Source organism: Rhinoderma darwinii, chromosome 13 (assembly GCF_050947455.1).
Source record: "Rhinoderma darwinii isolate aRhiDar2 chromosome 13, aRhiDar2.hap1, whole genome shotgun sequence".
NCBI classification, from domain to species: domain Eukaryota; kingdom Metazoa; phylum Chordata; class Amphibia; order Anura; family Rhinodermatidae; genus Rhinoderma; species Rhinoderma darwinii.
Genome location: NC_134699.1, coordinates 9,664,858 through 9,688,594, shown reverse-complemented (window position 1 = coordinate 9,688,594; position 23,737 = coordinate 9,664,858). Strand labels below are relative to the sequence as shown.

Sequence of the window (23,737 nt, the reverse complement as noted above, 5' to 3'; positions counted from 1 at the left end):
TACTGTGAGCATACCATCCAGTGAGCTCCCTCTAGTGGTGGCAGCAAGTAGGAAGAATTTTATTATTTAACTCTATGTCTAGGCAGGGGATTCAGAGCTCTGTATTAGAAAACAAAGCTCCAAATGTTATAAAAATATATTAGAAAATTAATCAGATGAGAATTAGAAATCTAAAAAACGAAATTGTATTCAAGGGTGGACAATTCCCCTTGTAGTGCTACACGCCCCCTTGAAAATAGTTAGACCTGCAGCCAATGAGACATTTACTTTAAGCCCCTGGGACCCACACGAGGGGAACAGGGGCCACAGCATTTACTTAAATGGGGCTGAGCTGCAGTGTCATGTATAGCCGCATGTACAGACAATCTGCTGTGCCTAGATAAACATTGAAGGGGCCCCTTTTTTCTGCGTATAGTGGGGATCCCATGGGTTAGACCCTCACAGATCACACATCCAAATGATAGGACCTGGAAAACGCCTTGATGGTCATGTTTAAAATGGGCAAAACCATATATTAGAAGAGGGGTGAAAATGCTTTTGGCCTTTTTGTGTATTTTATAATATTGTACAGTGTCCTGTGTCTGTGCGGTCACTATATTCTGTCCTGAGTGTTCACTTCTCACCTCTCCTCCATGTTTAGGTATATTTTACACGGCGGCCATAGTTGGACCAGCGGTGGGATATCTGTTAGGAGGATTTTTCCTAAATATGTACACAGAATTCAACAGCCCGTAAGTAGCCAAATATCTTCTGCTTCCCACTGACGCTTCTCCCTCCCCACACAACCTGTGATAGAACTGGAGTCCTGAATCATCTCATTATCGGACTGTTCTTCCGGGACTTTTATATTATTAACATTTGTGCGTCACAGGGGAAGACGGTCATATATAAGAGACGCAAGAATATAGGTTTCAGAAAACATAGATAGATAGATAGATACCATGTACTCTATCTATCCATCCATCAATTCCCCATCTATCCAACTATCCCCGTCTAGCCTCATCCATCCACCAATCTCCCATCCATCCCCTATCTATCTATCTATCTATCCACCGATCCCCTATCTATCCATCTATCTCCTATCCATCTAGCCCCTACCTATCCATCACCGATCCCCCTATCTAAACTATCTATCTATCCAGCCCTATCTATTTCTATCTATCCAGCCCCTATCTATCTATCTATCTATCTATCTATCTATCTATCTATCTATCTATCTATCTATCTATCTATCTATCTATCCATCCATCAATTCCCCAACTATCCCCTATCTGTCTAGCCTCATCCATCCACCAATCTCCCATCCATCCCCTATCTACCGATCCCCTATCTATCCCATAATCTATCTATCCATCCCCTATCCTCAAATCCCCTATCTATCTATCTCCTATCCATCCAGCCCCTACCTATCCATCACCGATCCCCTAACTATCTATCGGTCTCTCTCATATCTATCTATCTCCTATCCACCGATCCCCTATCTCTCTGCAGATGTAGGACACCCTGCACACGTAGTCGATTTGTTGTGGATTTTCAGCAGTGTTTCCCCAGCAAAACCCATGTGGAAATGCTGTGGATTTCACCCCTTCTACATTGAAAAGGGTGAAATCCGCAGTGAACTTCCAGAACAACGTTCATATGCTGTGGGTTTGAATTTTTTTGCCTGCAACTTGTGCAGGGGGCCTTAAAAGGGTATTTCCAGAATTGACAATTCTCACCTATTCACAGGTAAAGTGATAATTGTTTGATCACTTGGGGTCCCACCGGTCGCAAGAATGGGGGTCCTGAACCTCCTTGTTCCTCCTCACTGCTCGACCGCAATGAGGACATTGAATGGAGGTGCAGTCGAACATGTGCCTGCCACTCCATTCAATGTCTATGGGACTGACGGAAACAGCCACGTACCAGAGGGGGTGCAGTGAGGGGGATCTGGAGGTTCGGGACCCCCACTCTCACAATCAGTTGTGGTCCTAGCGATCAGACAATCACCTATCCTGTGGACAGGTGATAATTGTTAGTGGGAAAACCTGTTTATGCTGCTGACAAACAATATGGCTTCGATTAAAGGGCTTGTGTCACCATGAATATTTATAGATTTGCTATTTAGGGTGATAAACCATGAAGCATGTGGGACCTGATGCAAAATCTATAGCCCCCACCCTAATTCTCATAATGTGCCATCACACCGTGCACTACCCACCTATAGTACTAGTCTGGGGTCTTTTTATGTGGCAGAGGGGTCTGAGTCCCCTCAGGCACCAGGGCCCGGGTATCTCTACAGATTCTCCTCTGAGCAGAACCCATGTCATACATTACTGTACGTCTGTCTATATCCCACAAGGTTACTGCAATTCTTGGTCTATATTCACTTTATTACAGCACGGACCTGACGCCTGAGAACCCTCTGTGGGTCGGGGCCTGGTGGATTGGCTTCCTGGGTTCTGGTGCAGCTGCGTTCCTCATCTTCTTCCCGATACTTGGATTTCCACAGCAGCTGCCAGGTACAGTTACTTATCACCGGGCATAGATAAGATTGGTCCAATCTGCGTCAATAGATTCACCCAGACTTTATCTGTCCCCTCCCTGAGTACATAACATATAGAGATCACCATACAGAGTATCTCCTACTCATATGTAGCAGAGTACAGAAAGTGTATATATATATATATCCTGGACACTTATTAGAGACACCGGCCCTTTAAGTGTCCCTGTATGAAAATTAGATGCGTGACCCCGGACGCAGCATAAATCCCACTGAACAAGTTTTCCATGGATCGGTTTCAGTGTGAATCCACGTTATAATGGGAAGATCTAGCGATCTGAGCGACTTGGAACGAGGCATGGTCATCGGTGCTAGACGAGCTAAGGAGAAACAAAAGAGAAGAGGGGACAGAAAGGAAGAGGGAAGGAGAGAGAACTGACCTGACGTAATGGGCCTAGGGATTATGCTCAAGAGGCCATGATGGTCCCGTATTCCACGGAGGATTGAAACCGAATCCAGACACGCCATGTTTTAAGAAAGTTGGCGTGGGATCCTCTCATCGATGCCGTGAGGTCCTCCATTCTCATAATGTCCTGGATTTTGCTGAACCACGTGCCCACCGATGGGGGGCAAGTTTGTCTCCACAGCGCGGGGACGCACGCTCTAGCTGCATTCACCAGGTGGCGAACCACTGAGCGTCGATACGTGGATAATGGCACATCACACAGATGGAGCAGAGAAAGGCCCGGAGATCTCGGAAGGAGGAAATCCGTGAATTTCGAGGAAATGCGCCACACCTCAGACCAGAAATCAGTCAAGAGCGGACATTGGGGTTCTCTCTTTCAACTGTGTCGAGAGTAAAACGGAGAACGTGATCGAGAAAAAAACATCCAGCGAAAGGGGATCCTGTGGATGTCAACAACTCGTCGACAAAAAGGGTCATAGAAGGATGTCAAGAACGGCAGTCACGCAAATCGCAGCCAATATAGCGCTAACACTCCGACTAACGTGTCCGGACGCACAACTCGTCGTTCCTCAGCACGGATTGGCTACAACAGCAGATGACCAGTTAGAGCGCCATTGCTGTCTAAAAGAAACAAAAAGACGAGACTCCAGTGGGGGAAAAAAAAAAAAAAAGAGCGCAAAACATGGATCACTGAGCAGTGGAAAACCATCACCTGGTCAGATGAATCCAGATTTCTGCGGCACCATGCTGATGGGAGGGTCAGAATTTGGCGCAAGCCACATGAATCGATGAACCCTTCCCGTCAGCTGTGAACAGTTCTGGCTGGTGGAGGTGGAGTAATGGTGGGGGGAATGTTTTTCTTGGCACACACTGGGTCCTCTGATACCTGTGGATGGATGTTTGACCAGTAGGGCTTACTTAAGCATTGTGGCCGACCAAGTTCATCCCTTCATGGCAGCTGCTTACCCTATGGCAGAAGAACACTTTAGCGGCAACTACGAGAAGCGATCCGGTCCACCTGGCCAATATTCCTGCAGAACGATTTCAACACCTAGCAGAATCTGTACCATGATGAATCGCTGCGGTTCTGAAGGCCAAAGGAGGTCCAAGACACTACTAGATGGGGGTCTCTAATAAAGTGGCCATTCAGTGTATATATATATATATATATATATTGAAATCAATGAGCAACGTATGTAAAAGCACAGACACGCCAGGTGATCTTTTGTAGCTTCTTTCCACTTTGTCAAACAGAGGGGCTTCCAAGCCAAGGAACCCCCTCTAGTTCCTTCATATACCCTTATAGGGCACAGGGGGTTGCCTAAACTAGTCATGTGGGTGCCCTTAGACCAGGATGATACTCCCTGATAACTGGAGAGACCCCGTGTATACTTTTGCAAAGGTGTTCTTTTGCATAGTTCTGCACAGGTGCTGTGTACGCAAATGGTAGGAGATTATTTAAAGGGAATGTGTCGCTAGAAATTTTTTTTCTTTTTTTTTTAGTTAAACAGTTAGTGTATAAGTGATTAGACATTGTTATAATTTTTTAAATTTTTTCACAAGTCAGGAAATATTATAAATTACATTCTAATTTATAACATTTCCCTGTGCTGGTCACTAGAGGGAGCAATTCCCAAAATTGCAGCATTGGCATGTGGTAAAGCAACCTCATTGCTTTATGCTGCAAATTTGGTGTAAACACACACGCTCTAGTGAGCTCACACAATCCCCCCTCCATTATCCTGGCTAGTGCCAGGAGAAAGGAGGGGGTTGAATGTTCAAGCCTCCTACACTGTGTGCCGCAAATTTTTGAGCGAATACACAGTGTAGTAGGCTTAGATACAGTGGTAATCAGACAGTATAACACGAACAAACACAGACATAACTTACCTGCTCCTGCCGCCGCCGCTCCCTCTTGTCCGTCTGCTCCCTCCGCTCCTAGTCCTTGCTTCAGAACACATGTCCGGAAGCCGCGACCGGAAGTAGTAATCTTACTGTCCGGCCGCGGCTTCCGGTCCACAAGAAAATAGCGTCGGATGTCGCTCGGCCAAAGACGTTCCATTTGGACTGTGTGGGAGCGGTGCATGCGCCGTTCCCACACAGATGGCGTACACCATAGTGAATGGAACGGCTCCCGTTCGCATTCTCTATGGGGTTGTATGTGCCGTATTCCATCTCTGTATGTTTCGTTAATCGACACATACAGAGATGAAAAAATAAATGGCAGCCCCCATAGAGAAGAAAAAGTTAGAAAAAAAAAAAAGTTAAACACAAACACACAAATAAATATTTTTTTTTTTAATAAATTTTTTAATAAATTTTTTAAATAAATTTTTTAAACCGGACTACTTGCAAAATTGCAACGAGCAATAACAAAAAAGAAAATGATTGCAAAGAATAAAAACATACCCTTTGACTTGGAAATTGGAAACTCCATTGATTTCCGTGGGTCAGATTCAGAAAGTAGGTTTGTAAAAAAAAATCTCGTTCCGGCAATTTACAAAAGATGATGGGTCATTGATCTCACTGTATAACACGGATTCTTTCAGGTTCTCAGCGCTACGTGGTCATGAGGGTGTCCGAGGCTCATCAGGTCAAAGACGAGGGTCACAAACCAGACCCTGATTTTGGGAAGACAATTAAAGATCTGCCAAAGTAAGAGATTCTTATCAATGTAAATTATTCTTTGCCTCTTCTAGAATGAAGCTCTGAAGGAGTCAATGTATAACAGATTAAGCAATTGCTTAACCTCTTCCCGCCAGAGCCATTCGTTTTTTTTTATCTCTGGTTTTTCTCATTTTATTTTTCCATCGACATCGCTTAATGAGAGTTTTTTTTTTTTGTGGGCCGAGTATTTCATGTACTGAGAAACTTTTAAAAGTCCATTGTTTTTTGGGTTTCATTTTTAAGACGTTCCCCATACAGAAAAACGGACATGTTAACTTTATTCTGAAGGTCAATACGATTACGGCAATACCAAATTGATATAGTTTAGGCTCTGTTCACATCTGCGTCGGAGGCTCCGTTAGGGGTCTCCATCGCAGATCCGGCAGGGTTTGCCGCAGATAATAGCGCAGCATGCTGCGCTACTGTGTCCGGCAAAACCACAGACATCCCGGCGGAACCTATTAAAGTCGATGGGTTCCGTCGGCAACCGGCGGGTTCCGTTGTGCAATGGAACAGTTTGTTTTCCATTATTCCTTTGCTCTGCTCCTCTGATGAAGCAGAACAGTGGAATGCTTCAATGCAGGTGTGAACAGGGCCTTATTTCAGGTTCTATTAATTTTACAAAATATAAACAGTTTATATTTTAAGACTCATTACTTTATGTTTCCGTTGACGGAGCGACGTGAGGGCTTTTTTTTTTCCAGCGTGGCGAGTTGTAGTTTTTATTGGTCCCATTTTGAGGTGCATACAGAATTTTATTACTTTTTATTCAATATTGGGGGCGAGGTGACCGAAAAACAGCAATTCTGTCATTTTTTATTTCTACGGCGTTCACCATGTGCCATAAGCAATGTTATATTTTAATTGTTCGGATTGTTACAGACGCGGCAATACCAATTGTTTTTATTTTTTATTTTATTGTTGACATTTTAGGGAAAAATGTTTTTTGTTTTTTTTAACTTTTATTATATATATTTTTTCCTTATTGTTAAAACAAATTTTTACATTTGTTTTTTAGTCCCTCTAGGGGACGTGAACTTGCGATCGCTTGCACAATACACTGTAAGATTTATGTACTGCAGTGTATTGTGCATTTTCCATCTTTCCATTAAGCCTAGCCGGCATTGCAGGTGGGGCCCATGGGGTGACAGAGGGGCCCTTATCTGTCTAACCGCTTAGATGCCCTGGTTGCTATTGATTGTGGCATCTAAGCGGTGAAATGGATGGGATCGGCGTTCTCTCTGATCCCAGCCGTTAGAGCGAGGTGTTAGATTATCATGGACTGGCCTCAACTTGTAAGCCCGCCCCATGCTCCTGTCTCCCAACTGTGACGTACATGTATGTCAAATGTCGGAAAGGGGTTAAATAACCGTTCCCTGATGTAAAAGTTTCCAAAAGCTGTAGGTGCAGTGAGAAAATACAGAATGCTCTGCTACCTGTCAGTAAACTACTGGATCCCATATACAGTGGAATAGTAGTTTATATATTTATTTTTTTTTAAAAATAAAATAATAAAGTCCCCCAATGGTCTTTTCTGACCTTTTGAGGGACAGATCATAATAATAAAATAAAAAAATACACATAAAATACACTCCCCCCCCCCCCCCCCCAAAAAAAAACAAAACAAAAAACTGCTGCCCTCCAATCATGGTCATAATGCTAGCCCTCAACCAATTACCCTAAAATAGACATGTAATATATCAAAATGATCGGTATACGATTATGAGTGTAATACCATTTGATTACCAGAAAAATGAACTAGAATGTCCAAAAATTATTTTTTTGCAACTTTTTTTAAACTATAGGCCTAAAAGGTTCTAAAAAAGTGATAAAAAGACAAACGGTTATTAAATCACGAAAAATACGGCAAATATCACATCGACGCGGCTAAACGGTGTCCAACCCAAATGAGCATGATCCGGATAAGATGGGAATACCCTCTTAAAGGGAGCGTGAACTAAACGAGGGTTACCTCGGGCGCAGTGGGCATTGATCTGCACAGAATAGGCTCCTGGTCTTAGTTGCTGTTTTTGCCATACAATACAGGGACATATGACTGATCTATCAGCCTAGGTAAGAACACTGCTTGCTTTGGCAGTAGCACACATGGATCTGCATCCCCTCTTAATGGATTCTCCCGAATGTTTTACCCCATAGGTCATTGTTGATGCTTCTCAAAAACCCTACGTTTATTTTCCTGTGCTTAGCTGGTGCAACGGAAGCTACTCTCATCACAGGAGTGTCTACATTTGGGCCAAAGTTTCTAGAGTCACAGTTTAGTTTGAGCGCGTCAGAAGCCGCTACATTTTTTGGTAAGTTGAATCCTTGACAATCTATGTGCTAGAGATGGCGTGAGGAATGGGGGGTCACATACTTTCATCATACTGCGATATTTCATCTTAGGAGGAGTCGTCATACCCTTATTCTGGGAGCTGAACCCACAGATGACACCGAGTAATGGAAACCAACTAGTAGAGGGAAATATCAGTACTGAGGCGCTCTTAAAGGGGCAGAGCCGATCTAGAATTGAAGATACAATGTTTCTTAGATCATGTTCTTCTGGAGCCTTTAAATATCGGTCAATCTAATTACTCTATTGATGACAATTTCTAAGCACTGGGCGAGAGCCGTCTAATGGTCTTACATTATTTCTTAAAGGGGAAGTCCATCAATACATTATGCACATTGTTACTTATGGTAATAACACGAGACACTCATTAGATCCACTACTATGCTGAATACGCACCATTTACAGCAGTTTAATGGATTCTGACACGTCGTCCCATGAAATGGATGCACAATAATTTAACACTTTAACCCTTCAAATGAGACAGGTATACCATGCCACAGCTATGGGGGGTGAGGCAGCCTGGAGTAGAAACATGTGTATCTCTAGCACGGAGTCCAGAATTTGTACCAAGCAAAGATTCGCTTTAGCCCCAGGGTGCCCCTCAAGCCCTTACCAGCAGAACTGGGCAACATATTTATTTTCAGGAATGGGGGGGGGGGGGATTTAGGACCATTTTAGGGCACTTATGTATACTTAAAGGGATAGTTTCCCTTAAAAGGGGTTCTCCACTTTGGACAATCCCTACTGGTTAGAGGTTTCCCTTGACAATAAACAGATTATAAAGTTCCTCCCTGCTGGGACCCCAGCGATCAGCTGTAATCTGTGGGGAAACAAGGCAGTAAGAGTTCAGTTTCCCTGCAGCGCAACCACAGGTGAAATGAAGCATTACACAGAGTCCATTCATATCAATGGGTTGTCTGTGTAATGCAGGACAGGACAGGACAGACACAGAGAGACAGAGAGAGAAAGAGACAGAGAGAAAGAGACAGAGAGAGAGACTGACTCTCTCTTTGTAACCACTCTCCAGTTTGGGGAGGATCCTGAAAAGAGGACTTTTCCTCTAACAACCCAGAATTGCCTTGTAGCGTGTAAGACAATGGGTTTCCTAAACTGAACAATCCATTTAAAGTGAATATCTGTATACAGTAAACTCCTAAGCGCCCCCTGGTGGCCGCTGCAGAAATCTAGAATTATATAAATTGTACTTTATTATTATGGCTGTGTAAAGGGATGTAAAGATAAAGATATATTATGAAATTAATGAGCAGAGAATTTTGGACCGAATAATGAAATGGTGTTGTTAATGATGACTTTCTTACAGTACCGGTTGGGAATAGTTGTTGGGTGACTGAGGAGTTGTCTGTTTGGTTCATTGTGTTAAACCGAAAATCATTGAGGTCAAACACAGAGTGAGGTTTTGAGCACAAAAGACTTCGTAGAGCGAGTATCTGAACACTGTGCACGGCTCTATGGATGGGACAATTGGCTCTTTATTTAGGGACTAAGCAGTGCGGTCTTACAGAACATAATCCACAGTTACCTTAACAGTACAGGTGACTTGGAAGGAAAGCAAACCAGATAATAGAAAAATAATATATGCCGCTCTCAATTATTCTTAAAGGAACACTCATGCAAAATGGATACACAGTGTTATACCTAGTGCAGGGTCTGAGTGGGAGGAGCATGACAAAGATTGAAAGGTCACCAAAGGGAGACTCTCTGTATCAGGTGTCGCATATCTATCCATCCATCCATCCATATATCCATCCTCATATCCATCCTCATAGTCATCCATATATCCATCCATCCATCCATCCTCATATCCATCCACCCACCCTCATATCCATCCATCCATCCATCCTCATATCCATCCACCCACCCTCATATCCATCCATCCATCCATCCTCATATCCATCCTCATATCCACACATCCACCCACCCTCATATCCATCCATCCATCCTCATATCCATCCATCCATCCTCATATCCATCCATCCTTCCCCATATCCATCCTCATATCCATCTATCCGCATATCCATCCATCCATCCATCCTTCCCCATATCAATCCTCATATCCATCCATCCTTCCCCATATCCATCCATCAATATATCCATCCATCCACCCACCCTCATATCCACCCTCATATCCATCCATCCTCATATCCATCCTCATATCCATCTATCCATCCATTCTCATATCCATCCATCATGTGCATAGATTTTGTATGAATGTCAATGTTAGCAAAGGTTTTCCTCCAGGCAGATTAAGAATTATGTGCAATATCTAGATTATAAGCCCCTGGGGTCAGGAACCCTCTGTACAGTGCTATAGTTTATGTCAGTGCTTTATAAAAGACAGATTAATAAAGACATTTCTTATGTTGACATTTACAGGAGCCCTGGTCTTAATGTTATTTTTCCCTCTTCTTCTCCCTTGCACAGGGTATATGGTGGTCCCTGCCGGGGGCGGAGGAACCTTCCTTGGGGGGTTTATAATTAATAAACTGAAGCTGCATTGCTCTGGAGTAATCCGATTCTGTGTCTTTTGTACTCTCCTAAGTCTGATGTCAATCTTCATATTTCTAATCAGCTGTCCCAACATGTCTATGGCCGGAGTGACCGCACCCTACAATGACAGGTATGGATATAATGTAAGCAGATGCGATTTTAGAGAAAAATCAGACCCTGGGTAGTGTGGCCCGTCCTCACCATTTAGTTCTTGTAACTTAAAACTATACATCTAGAACGCCGATAAATATGTTTATACCCATATACTGCCATACAATACAGCCATTCACTGCCTAAATAACACCGCCATACCATGCGCAAACAATACCTCCATGCAGAATCCCAAAAATACCGCTACACACAGGCCAAATGGTGAGGGCTAGAAGACTGGGTCAGAGCATATCCAGAACGGCCGGTCTTGTGGGATCTTCCCGCTATGCAGCCGTTACGATCTACCAAAAGTGGTCCAAGGAAGGAGAACCTGTGACCAGCGACAGGATCATTTAAAAGTATGGGAGTCCGTAAAATAAAAAAAATAGGACATGTCCTATTTTTTACGGAAGGTTTCATACGGCACGGACACCTTCCTGTAAATATACGGTAAGGTGTCCGTCGGCCATAGAAATAAATGGGTCCGTAGTTACGGTCGTGTGCATGGGGCCTAAAGCTTTTTGGGCCCTGATGAAGATGGATACCCCCATATATCGTACTCTAATGCGGCAGAGGGGTCTCTGGGCTACACTCAGGCACCAGGTAAACCCAGCTTTTTTAAACTCCTGAACGGGAAATCTGCAGTAACATCCGATCACTTGTTTGCGTTGTATTTAGTCGATTGTGTCGGTTCTTTGTATGGAGTTCGGAGGTGTAAATATTAATCCCTACGGGGTTTTTCTGCAGTGTCCTCTGGGAGAACGGCGTCAACCTGTCTGCTGTATGTAATGCCGACTGCGGCTGTGTGCAGGATCATTATAGTCCTGTCTGTGGAGCAGATGACGTCATGTACTACTCCGCCTGCTATGCTGGGTGCTCGGTAACGTACGCGGAGCGCCAGGACGGTAAAAAGGTATCGGATGCTTTGTATGTGGAAGGCTGGTCTGGGCTTGTGAATGGGGCCGAGCAATTGACTCATCTGTAAATGTGATATCACCATGACAAACTCAGCTCTGCTACATCAGTGTTTTGTTTAATGACCATCTAGTTTAATCTTGCACTTTATTTTCCAGGTTTACCAAAACTGCAGCTGCATTGCTACGAATATGTCGGCGGCGGGTGCACAGGCCATATCGGGAAAATGTTTGTCTTCCTGCCATAAGATGTCTCTCCTTTTAATATTCACTTTCATGGTCATATTTTTTACGTTCCTGTGCAGCATTCCCGCATTGACCGCGACACTAAGGTACACGAGTCCTCTGTGTAATGTATATGGTCCCCACCTGACTGTCCCCTTATATTTCCCATCAGAGGAGTCAAGGGTCGGAATTGAAGATTTCAACCCATCTATTTTCCTTGGGGATAAGCGGCGCCAGATGTGTCTGGTAGCCGCTTATCTTCCTCCGCATTTGACCAAGCTGAAAGTGCTTGTTTATAGGGGAGATGGAAACGATAGATTATATGAACCAGCATTTTCAGGACAAACTTGCACAGAAATTAAGATCGTCGTCTATTTAGACCGATATTTGGAAAAGTCTAATGCAGGTTCATGAAATTACAAAACATGGGCACACTTATCCAATGCATGTTTTCCCGTGAGCGCTGTGTATAAGTGGCGAGATCCGCTACTGCTGCGTCCTTTCCTGTTCCTAGTGATCATGTGACTCATCACGCAATCATCGGGATTCCACTGTCAGGCCAGTTGCGCTTTCTGGCTCCATTGCTGCATTTAAAGTGGAAAGTTGAATTTTAATGCATAGCTCCGATTCCCCACTGCCTGTCCTAGGCTTCCCCTGCCTTGTCTGTTGTCCCTACACACATGCTGACGCAACGTCCACAGTAGCAACACGTCTAATGGCTGTGGCGGCCTGTTGTGGTGGCGGCCAGTCGTTGGCTGCAACAATGGCGTCATGATGGATGGAATGTCACTTCTTCGGCAAGTGATTGGCAGACTTGGTCACCGGACGTGTTGTCATCATGGAGATCACATGAGGGGGACAACAGGCGGGTGTCCGCAGTCATCACTACGGACAGCACGGAGGGGGCCCAGGGCGGAATTGCTAGGATAAAGTTCGTTATTTTACAATATTGATTCCTTTAAATGCCAAGTGTCCCCCTGCTTCATAGCGGAGCCGCCGTGGCCATACACAATTGTGAAGACAATTCTCCTTTTTACCTGTGAGGACAGGAGAGAGATTTGTGCTAGTGATGTAGATCAGCAGCACCAGTGGATTGTCTAGACTACAATTGTCACAAACCCTCAGCTGTAAAACTTATTAGGTCTGTGCAGGCTTTTCAGCAACCGGATGTAAACTAGAATGTTTCCATTCATTGACAGCAAGCAAGGGGGGGGTCTTGATATGGTGAGATATTGAAACACAAAGGGGGGGGGATTTTATCACTGGCGTTTCATGCACCGGTCTTAAACTTGATTACGCGCATCTCCGGCCGCCCGTGTGCTATGATTTATGCTAATTTCGGACGAAAATTATACTAAATTTGCAAATTTACCACGCCCCATTTCACTAAGCCCCACCTACTGTTTGGTAAAGTGCTGCGAGTTAAAACTTTTTAAGCACATTGGTTGTATGGTGCAGAAAAGTTGCAGTGTAGGAGGTATAATGAATCCCCCCCCCCCATCGTCTATTAGAAAGTTGCAGAACTTTTCATTATACAGTGGATAAGCGGAGATAAACAAGGAAAGCCCCTTTAAATGATGTCACACTAGTGACAAGTCCTAACGTGGTATAAACAACCCTATTGATGCAGCATTCATCGCTCCACAGACATGTGACTCATTAACCCTGTATTTTCCCGTCTGGCTTGTATTCTAGGTGTGTCTCGGACAGTCAGCGTTCCTTTGCACTTGGGATCCAGTGGATATTAGTGCGGACATTAGGTATGAAATAACAAGAAGCACTTATACTAATGGAGCCAATACCCCTAATGAGGCACTCAGCATTTCCTGCATTATCTTCTCCTCCCTGCACTCACAGCAAAGTGCCTTCCTCTAAGTAACAGTCTTCGCGTTTAATACGCCATTAGCAGCTCAACTAGTAAAGGGCTCCGTGTCCGTAGCGAGAGTCACATTTACCGATAGGATGGGCCGCGCCGATGACATGACACTAGCATTACGTTTAGGAGTGGCTGGATCTTCTAATACAATGGTGGCCGATAGATAACACACCAGGGTCTATCTCTTTAAGAAGAATTTAAAGGGTATGTCCACTTTTATATTGCTTTAATACATACTAAATAAAAAGTGAAGCAACTTTGAAAATCGTCTTTATTAAAAATATCATTTACGTTTCTTTTTTTCTCTGCAGCTCCTATTCAGACCTGTGTGTTTCCATGGTTACAGACTACAAACAAAGCCTCTGTAGTCTGATCCTGCAGTCATGTGTAACTCCTTTCTATCTCTCCCTTATTTCTTGCTTACAGTCGGTAGGTTTGCAAGAAGAAAAGGACCGATGGAGTGGAGTAACACATGACTGCAAGACTACTTTGTTTGTAGTCTGTAACCATGGAGACACATGTCTGTATCGGAGCTGTATACACAAAACGGTCAGAGATTTTTAATCAAGACTATTTTCAAAGTTGCATCATTTTTAGTTTATTTTAGATGCATTGGAGCAATAAAAATATTGGTTGTATAAGTATATATACCCTTTTATTCACTACTACCACTAACTGTACCTACGTCATTTATAGAAATGTAGCAGAGCTAAATGTGTTTCGTTCGTGCATCACGATAATGCTCAGTAGTGCAGTACTTTTCTCTGCAGTCCCATGTAAAACTTCAGATAACCCATCATGATATTACCATGAGTCGTATCAAAAGACAAACTCGTCTCTGCTACATCTGTACATTGAAATTCTTCTCTATGTGCTTCTTGCCCTGTCTGTGATTATTACTGAGCTCCACCTTCTGTTCCTTTGACAGGTGGAATCCCAGGACCCATCGCCTTTGGCTCCATGATTGACATTTCATGCCTGCTCTGGCAAAACCAAAGTGGAGAGAAGGGGTCGTGCTACTTGTACCACAATTCAGCCATGAGCAGCTACATGCTTATAGCGGGTCTTGTTTACAAGGTAAGCGCCATAATGTGCCGTACGTGTGACAGAGCCTATAGTGTCGGGGTATATTCACACCCAGAGCCGCACCATTACCACACGCGGTATTATTTGCATGGGCATCATCACACTAATGCAATCGCGCCAAACCGCAATATGTGCAATATGGCGTGTAATGTGCACCTGTGGTTTCATGCGACCACAAATTCTTCCATAGTGCATATGATTTTTCCGTCTAGGAGTCTATTACCATCACATGCAAAATTGCAATCGCGATTTTAAGCAATATCACAAGGCGATTTAAAATGATCAAAAATGCTCCTCCCCGAAACCCCTGTTAACCGCTCCAGCCTAAAATATATACGAGAATTGCTTAAAGAGGACCTCCCTGCTCTGCTGACATGTCTTGTGTTCCCCATAAACATGACAACGCTGGGACATCTTTTTTTAAAACTCTGATGTGCTGTTCCTCTGTTATGCCTCCTGGAAATGTATGGATAAATTAAGAACTTGGTCTGACCGTTGCTCTTCTGAATAGGATGTGTCCCTGCACAGTCATTTGACAGTGTCACACTGTGTAGGGTCACAACCATTGACTAGGGTTATGCTAACAGCCATTCTGGTTAATAGAGAGGGTCTTAAATGGGAGACACCCTTTTATTACTTCCCTGGGAAGGGATTGTCCATTCCTCTGTCCGCTCTCCTGATATGTCTGTTTTGGTAAATACTTTAATTCCCCATGAAATAACACATCTGAATTATCTTTTGATGACTCTGCCTTGTGTTGTTCCTCTGTTATTCCTCCTGAAAGTGCATGAACAAATTGACAACGGGCTGTTAATATTCCTCTTTTCAATAGGGTGTGTCCCTGCAGTCATTGGACATCATTAGACTGTGCAGGGACATGCCTCATTGACAAGGGGAATGATAACATCCAATGTGTTCATATATTTCCAGGAGGAATAACAGAGGAACAGCAAAACGCAGAGTTCTAAGAACAGATGCTCCAGAAATGTTACTTTAGGGGAATGCAAGTATTTACTAAGACGGACATGTCAGAAGTCCTGACAGATCCTCTTTAGAGCGTAATACCCTGATATAATGCCACGTTTCAGAGGAGTTCAGCTTCCCTGCAGATCCTTCAACAGAATATGGGCTGAACTTTATTGCAGCCTATAGTCTGCTCAGGATATCTAGTATGTAGTCTGCTGATGGATCTGCAGGGGAGTTGCTGGATAGCTCCTGCAGCTAATGGCAGCAATTCCAATAAAAACAACATATTATGGAATTGCTATTTGAGCGATTCCCTCCCATATTTTAGTATAGGACTAACCCTGTGCGGTCTTTTTTTTCCCCAGCTCTTAGGGTTGGTGTTCTTTCTACTTGCTCTGTTACTATATAAACCTCCGCCAGCTTCCCCGGCAAATAGCTTGGATAAAGCAGCCAATGGGCATTCAGAGAAGGGATCTCAAGGAGAAACTTTGGTGACCTCATCGTGCAATCCTTCCTGAGTACCCCCACCCACAGATCCTCTGCACGCTTTTTCGTTGCCTTCATGCATCACATGACATGTCTCCGGTCATCATGGCAGTGCTGTCACAGCGGACTTTTTTTCTACCGACCGCATGAAAGGGCTACTCCGAGCACTGCGACGACATCAGAAAATACAGCAGCGGACAGTACGTGTCTTATACAGACAGATCAGATATTTCCGGTTTTTATATTTGAGCACTTAGAACACACAGTCAGTGTAATATTATGTGTATCTGACCCTGGGAAAAACTAAAACATAATTTATTTTACCCTTTTATTATATTTTATTGATATTATGTTCAGTCAATTTCTTAAAATTAAAGGAATATTCCAGTTTTATATGAATAAAGCGTAATCAACCATTGTATAACGAAATTTTCTACAAATTGCCAATATACTTTGTGTTTTAATTCCTTTTCAAAATCTCTGCTTTCTGCCAGTGAATGGCAACAATCTTGTTTACATCAAGAGGCTAAAAAACCAGTACCAGCAGCCACCACTAGGGGGAGCTCACTGTATACAGATTCATACAATTCCCCCTAGCTGTATAAATCCATATACTGTGAGCTCCCCCTAGTGGCCAGACAGTATTATATAATTTATCAAGTCAGAAAAACAGTTTTCCAGCACAGATATATTATTAAATAAATCAGCACAGAATGTTGTACTTGAAAGCAGAATGGTGGACATGGAGGCCCTATGATTTCTGTCTACATCCCTACCGGGCTGATACAATGTAACAGTGCAGGGAAAATGTAACAAACTATCAGACGAACAAGAGCTTTTTGCTGCTGTTGCTTAGCTCCCAGAGGATGGTCCAGCAGGATATAATTGTAACATAACCTCAGCTGTATGAGGTTGCCGACTATCAGCCTCTGGATGTAAGCAAGAACGGTTCCATTTACTGACAACAAGCACAGATCTTCAAAACTATTAGAAATTGAAACAAAGTATATTTGAAAGTTTTAGAACTTTTTATGATACAATGATGAAGCTTTATTTACACAAGACTGGACGACCCCTTTTTAATATTGTCATCATTTACTAGGTCTCATTGGCTGCCGCTTATATTTCCGTGGTTGGACTATGTGGTTGGATTTGTCCTTACACCCATTAGGCAAGTGCCTAGGGGGGGGGGGGGGGCAGAATTGATAAAACACCCGTTCCCTGCAGGGTATCCATGCCAAGCTCATGTTCTTTCATTGAACTTTTCATTTACTATATGCCAGGATGGCCTTATGGTGCCAAAGCTCACATGCCCACAGGCTCCAGATGTGGCCCAGGGTGGCACATGTGATAATAACTTCATGGAATGGTATTCTCATGACATAACTGCACACCTCATTAAAGGGGAACACAACCTATTATGAAAGCAGGGGTACAGCTGATCACAGGGTCCCGCTGCAGGGATCTCCGGTGATCAGCAAATGATCATGTACCAACAAATTGACCATATGTTATATGCCAGGTACTCCCTGGTTAATAAAGAGGTTCTCAAATGGGGGAACCCCATTTATTACCCCCCTGGAAAGTGATTGTCCAGAGAGAACATGACATTTAAAGAGGACCGGTTAACTCTCAAGACATGTCTGTTTTAGTAAATACTTGTATTCCTTATTAAAATAGCATTTTATTTTTAGAATTTTACGTTACTCCTCTGTTATTCCTCCTGGAAATGTATGAATAAATTGACAACTAGGTGTTCTAATTTCAATAGGATGTGTCCCTACACAGTCATTGGGCAGTGTCAGGCTGTGGCCCAATGACAAGGGGAATGGTAACACCCAATTTATACATTTCCAGGAGGAATAACAGAGGACTGGTACTACACAGTTCTTAGAAAACATTCTCCGGAATCGTTATCTTATGAGGAATTCAAGTATTTACTTAGAGATGTCAGGAGAGGTGACAGGGACCCTTTAAATAGAATTATTTCATTAGGGTAATGGTTAAAGGGAGTTTCCACTTCGGATGCACTTTCCACTATAAATTACGGAATTGCTCAAGTAACGATCAGATAAAATAGAATGATTACCTTACCTGCTCCCTAGAACTATAGGACTAATCTGATCAGTTAGAAATCCCAGATGACTTGGATTCACGTTTTGTCCAGCTTCCCTCCGGATCTAGTATCAGGACTATTTGCAGCAGTCTGTGAATGGAAACCAGACTGCACACCATAGCTTCTAGTTCACTGCTGGGATCTGAAGGAAGACGTACCGGACTCCTTACAGCCCTGACAGTGAGTATCAGATCATTTCTCTGGCTTAAAGCAAACCTCCGGTCTCGCAACAACATTTTAGATATGATGGGGTATATGGAGTAATATTACCCGGTGCCCTCCAGTTGTGCCCTCTGCAGTGAATCTGCCATTTTGGGGTCCCCCTCTCTTTTGTCCAAATATAGCTGCAGCACTTCTTCTGAGACACTCCCACTGTTCTCTGATTGTCCAGAGCTGCTCATATGAGCAGTTCTGGCCAATCCGAGAACAAAGGGAGTGTCTTAGACTCGGTCTAAGAAGCGCTGTGGCCAGTTTGGGTCAAGACAAAGGGGAACCCCAAAGCGGCAGATCGAGGGCAGAGGGGCAGAACTGGAGGGCACCAGGTAATTTTACTCCACATACCGCGTCATATTTGTATTTTTGTACTGGGATCGGAGGGTCGTTTTTTGGGAGCATTTTCCATAAACACTTTATATTAGGGAATTGTGATTTAAGCGATTTTCTTGTGCGATCTGAAAGCTTTAACTTTACGTAATGTTATATTCCTTCATGGTTACTCTATATTATAAATATGCTACCCCTCATCCTTATGTAACAAAGGTCTCCTGAGATGAGGTTTGCTTGGGGGTGCTCAAATTATAAGGAAAGTCCAGTGTAGGTAAGAATATTAAAATCAAAATAAATTGAAAATATAATTTCTTAAAGAGATATTCCACTTTTAGAAAAATCTGATTACTAAAGCAGGTTGACATAGGAAAGATCATGGCTGCCAATCATTCCTTGCCCCTACTCTGCTGACAGCATAGCACCAAGCCAGTGCGGTGTGGTTGTTAGGGAAACACTGCCTAACAACCAAAGCCGCCTGTTTTCCCTAGCAACCAGTGTGTCTCAGATTCCTCAGGTCTTCATCCTAAAGATAATCTGCCGACCTCTCCTGAGCTGTCTGTTTTATTAAATACATGTATTCCTCATGAAATAACAATTATTTTCTTAGAATTCTGCACTGTTCCATTAATCTGTTATTCCTCCTGGAAATGTCGAACTTAATTGACAACTGGGTGTTTTCATTCTTGTTGTTTAAGGGGTGTGTCCCTATACAGTCTAACACTGTCCAATCAGTGCTGACTGTCCCAGACTGCGAGGGGACACACCCCCAACACCAGATTGACAATGTATTCATAAATTTCCAGGAGTAATAACAGAGTAGCTGCACAACATTCTAAGAAAAGATGCTACAGAATGGTTATACCATGGGGAATACACTTATGTACTAAAACAGAAATGTCAGGAGAGCTCTTAGGTACTCTTAGGGTATGTTCACACGAGCTATTTTCAGCCATTTTTCGGGCCGTAAACGCCCTGAAAAATCGGAAGCAGAACGCCTACAAACATCTGCCCATTGATTTCAATGGGAAATATGGCGTTCCGTTCCGGCGGGGCGTTATTTTACGCCTCAGTTTCAAATTACGGCGCGTAAAAAGAAAGTGCACGTCACTTCTTGAGCCGTTTTTCATGGACTCCATAGAAAAAACAGCTCCAAAAACGGCCGTAAAAAACACAGCAAAAAACGCGAGTTGCTTAAAAAAACAGCTGAAAATCAGGGGCTGTTTTCCCTTGAAAACAGTTCCGTATTGTCAGCTGTTTTTTGTTAAGCGTGTGAACATAGCCTTAAAAGGCAGAATTGACGTGGAGACTTGGAAGCACCCTAACCCCTAACCAGACTTTTCTTTGCTCCTTTCTGCTGTATTAATCAGATTTTATGCAAAAAATGACTTGGAGTGGAGTTCGCATTTTTGTCCTCATTTCATGATATTCTCCTTTAAATTTATATGGTGCAATATTTTAACACATTAAGAACAGGTCAAAATCGCAGACTGCTATCAGAAGCACAGAAATCTATTTATGGATAAGCTCTGGTCGGTATATGGGATGTATCTTATATATAGGGGTAATTATAAGCATGGAGATGACAAGGAAAATATCTATGCAGACTTTTATATACCAAGTGTTTTCAGAATGTGTAATACTGTGTGTGTGTGTGTGTGTGTGTGTGTGTGTGTGTGTGTGTATATATATATAGTGGCTCATCTGTATGCATTGTATTACATTACAGCATATTACAGGTGTTCATGTTTCACCATATTCATGTTTCTATATAGAATAATCTTCACAAAAAGTTGAATACATTACAATACTGATTGTGGAATTACAGACTTCTGGTTGATATTGGAAACAGTCAGCAAGCAGGTGCACACAACAGCCTAGCCGAGCTCCTGTAATGCAGGGGTGGGGGCAGTTAGTTTATCCTACTTCAAAGTACTGTGCAGTACTTGGCGTAAAGATAACACTTCCCATGATGCAAATCACCAGAAAGAGATTTCTGCTTTACAGAATAGTGAGTGCAGCTCTTGAATAAAATACAGGATGTAACTCCGGATCAGTACAGGATAAGTAATGTAATGTACACAGTGACTCCACCAGCAGAATAGTGAGTGCAGCTCTGGAGTATAATACAGGATGTAACTCAGGATCAGTGCAGGATAAGTAATGTAATGTATGTACACAGTGACTCCACCAGCAGAATAGTGAGTGCAGCTCTGGAGTACAATACAGGATGTAACTCAGGATCAGTACAGGATAAGTAATGTAATGTACACAGTGACTCCACCAGCAGAATAGTGAGTGCAGCTCTGGAGTATAATACAGGATGTAACTCAGGATCAGTACAGGATAAGTAATGTAATGTATGTACACAGTGACTCCACCAGCAGAATAGTGAGTACAGCTCTGGAGTATAATACAGGATGTAACTCAGGATCAGTACAGGATAAGTAATGTAATGTATGTACACAGTGACTCCACCAGCAGAATAGTGAGTACAGCTCTGGAGTATAATACAGGATGTAACTCAGGATCAGTACAGGATAAGTAATGTAATGTATGTACACCTTGACTCCACTTTGTGTAGATTATATCTATATGTAATGTGCATAATGGTGCCCAGAGGTGAGCAGGCCCTTAAATTCTGATTTATTGTATTCTTGATGAAGCAGCGGGCATTGCCCAAGTGTACAATGAATAGTGTAGATAGAAGAATGTTATTTATGTGTTGTGAAGGTTGGTGATGAATTATAAGTCACAACTATTTTTACTTTTTCTTTTTTTTCTTTTCTCCTTTTGTAAACTTTTGTATCATTGTTATAGAAAAAAAAAAGTAGTTCTGAAATGAGTGTTTAATATGTATCGAAGATGGTTTTTGCATAGAGGGGCAACGAGGAATATAGAACACCATATACCGCTCAGTGAGATCCATTGGGTCATACAATATAAAAAATATAGCAATCTGTGCACAATAAAAAATGGCGCAAATACACTGGAGAATATGGCAGAACATGCGCCTACTTTATTAGTTGTATGTGTGACTTCATATATGGCAATAGGGGCTGGCAATAGGAAGCCGTACCCGGGCCGTTGTGTCCTAGGAAGTGTTCCTGTGTGGTATTCGGATTGTTCACTTGGGCTTAGGCACCTTTAGGACATTCTCTCCTACAAATCCGTGTGCCTCAAACAAGCCCTGTGACTTGGAGCCTATCAGAAACTTGCATCCTATTCCGATTGCTACCTATGGGTCAGTATTTTATCATAGCGCAGGGCCCCCCATACGCCTAAACCTCATTTTGTTTCTAATCTAAATCAGTCTTCCCCAACCTGCAGCTGTCAGGGCATGGTGGGAGTTGTAGTTTTGCAACAGCTGGAGTGCCACAGATTGGCGAACATTGATCTAAATAGATATAAAACTTAGTGCCGCTTAATTTCTTAATGTATCTTTATAGGGGTCAGAGCTCTATTTTTCTGATACAGAGCTCCAAATACCCTGTAAAGGATTTAAATTATAGTATTCTGGCTGCCTGCAGCCACCACTAGAGGGAGCTGCAGAGCTTATACATTGAACTCAACAGTATGCAAGGAGTTCCCTCTAGTGGTGACTACAGGAAGAAAGGATTTTATTATGGAACTGTGTCTATGCAAGGGATTTGGAGCTTTGTGTCAGAAATACGGAGCTCCGACCGCTATAAAGATAAATTAAGAAAATAATCAGAACAGAATTTAGAACCTAAAAACGATATTGTGTTGGAAGGTGGAGACTCACTTTATGTAACACTGTCCTGTAAAGGACGTCCATGAGAGCTCCTGAGAATGGTCTGTTACATACAATCTGTACAGCGCTGCATTATATGTTGGCGCTGTGAGTAGGGGGAATACATTCACTGTGCTGCTGCCGTCTCACGGTTTACAGGTTATGATTCTTTTCCTGTACTTTTTGTATAAATGTCTGTGTTTATGTATAAAAGGTTTTTAATAAAAGTTTGGCCCTTGTATTATTATTTTATTCTTCATGTCGATGCCCTGGTGCAAAACCAGTACCAGGATCCATTCCCTAATCCTGGCCAATGCCATAGTGTGCAGTGACTTCACTCTGTGCAGGATCTATATATAGTATATATTATATGTACACACACACCATTCAGTGTATTATAGGATAGCTGGAGTATAGTTATTACTGTGCAATGATCATGATATGACCTCACATCTCCGCACTGCTCCTGTATGATGCTGCCGTTCTCTTATATGGCTGAGGCACTCGGCCCAGGGTATACCATCTCAATTTTCCCCTACAGCTGTGCAACCAGCTTTCTGTCAACCACATAGGAAAGGACACCGGTAACACATATGTATGAGCATAGCAATAATGCAATACAGACCACTCCACCTGTATTCAACTGATGGTGCCTCCTGGGCAATGCCAAGGAAAGTAAACTGCCCTGGAAAGTAAACTGCACCTGCTGTAAAGAACCATCTGAACAGAATGTAGTAATTTGCTGCCATCTAGTGGAAAACTGCAGGAACTACTATTAAATTTAAAAAGTTGCAAATTAATTTCTTTATAGTGTCTCCAAAATATGAAACAATGTAGTGATAATAGATGCAAATTTAAATCACAACTCCATACTAGATAAAGCATATATCTAATACAGCAAAACCATACATGAGTTCGTAGGTCTTCCCCACTGGGCAGTTCGCACACCTGTACAGAAGTGCCGTATGGTACTGTATTCATAGTTATTTATGAGGACATGGCCGTACTACGGCACCATACAAGCTCTGATTACATGCAGAGACAGAGGGTGTTTTTTTTTGTTTTTTTTAAAATTCATACGGAAAAAGATAGTGCTGTGCCCCATTGTATGCTGTATTATGGAATTATTTGCCCCTATAAGCATTGAT

At 42.7% G+C, this 23,737-nt stretch overlaps 1 protein-coding gene across 1 annotated transcript in view; it reads left to right on the top strand.

Annotated features, from left to right (window-relative positions):
* Positions 1-18,659, top strand: part of SLCO4A1 (solute carrier organic anion transporter family member 4A1) — a 31,130-nt gene extending 12,471 nt beyond the window's left edge. The window contains exons 3-12 of the mRNA XM_075845224.1: positions 641-731; positions 2,380-2,501; positions 5,498-5,603; positions 7,773-7,927; positions 10,408-10,603; positions 11,371-11,536; positions 11,697-11,869; positions 13,458-13,522; positions 14,567-14,715; positions 16,056-18,659. Coding sequence (XP_075701339.1) covers positions 641-731; positions 2,380-2,501; positions 5,498-5,603; positions 7,773-7,927; positions 10,408-10,603; positions 11,371-11,536; positions 11,697-11,869; positions 13,458-13,522; positions 14,567-14,715; positions 16,056-16,208 — 1,376 coding nt within the window. The 3' untranslated portion in view covers positions 16,209-18,659. The remainder of the gene's footprint in view (positions 1-640; positions 732-2,379; positions 2,502-5,497; positions 5,604-7,772; positions 7,928-10,407; positions 10,604-11,370; positions 11,537-11,696; positions 11,870-13,457; positions 13,523-14,566; positions 14,716-16,055) is intronic.
* Positions 18,660-23,737: the final 5,078 nt, after the last annotated feature.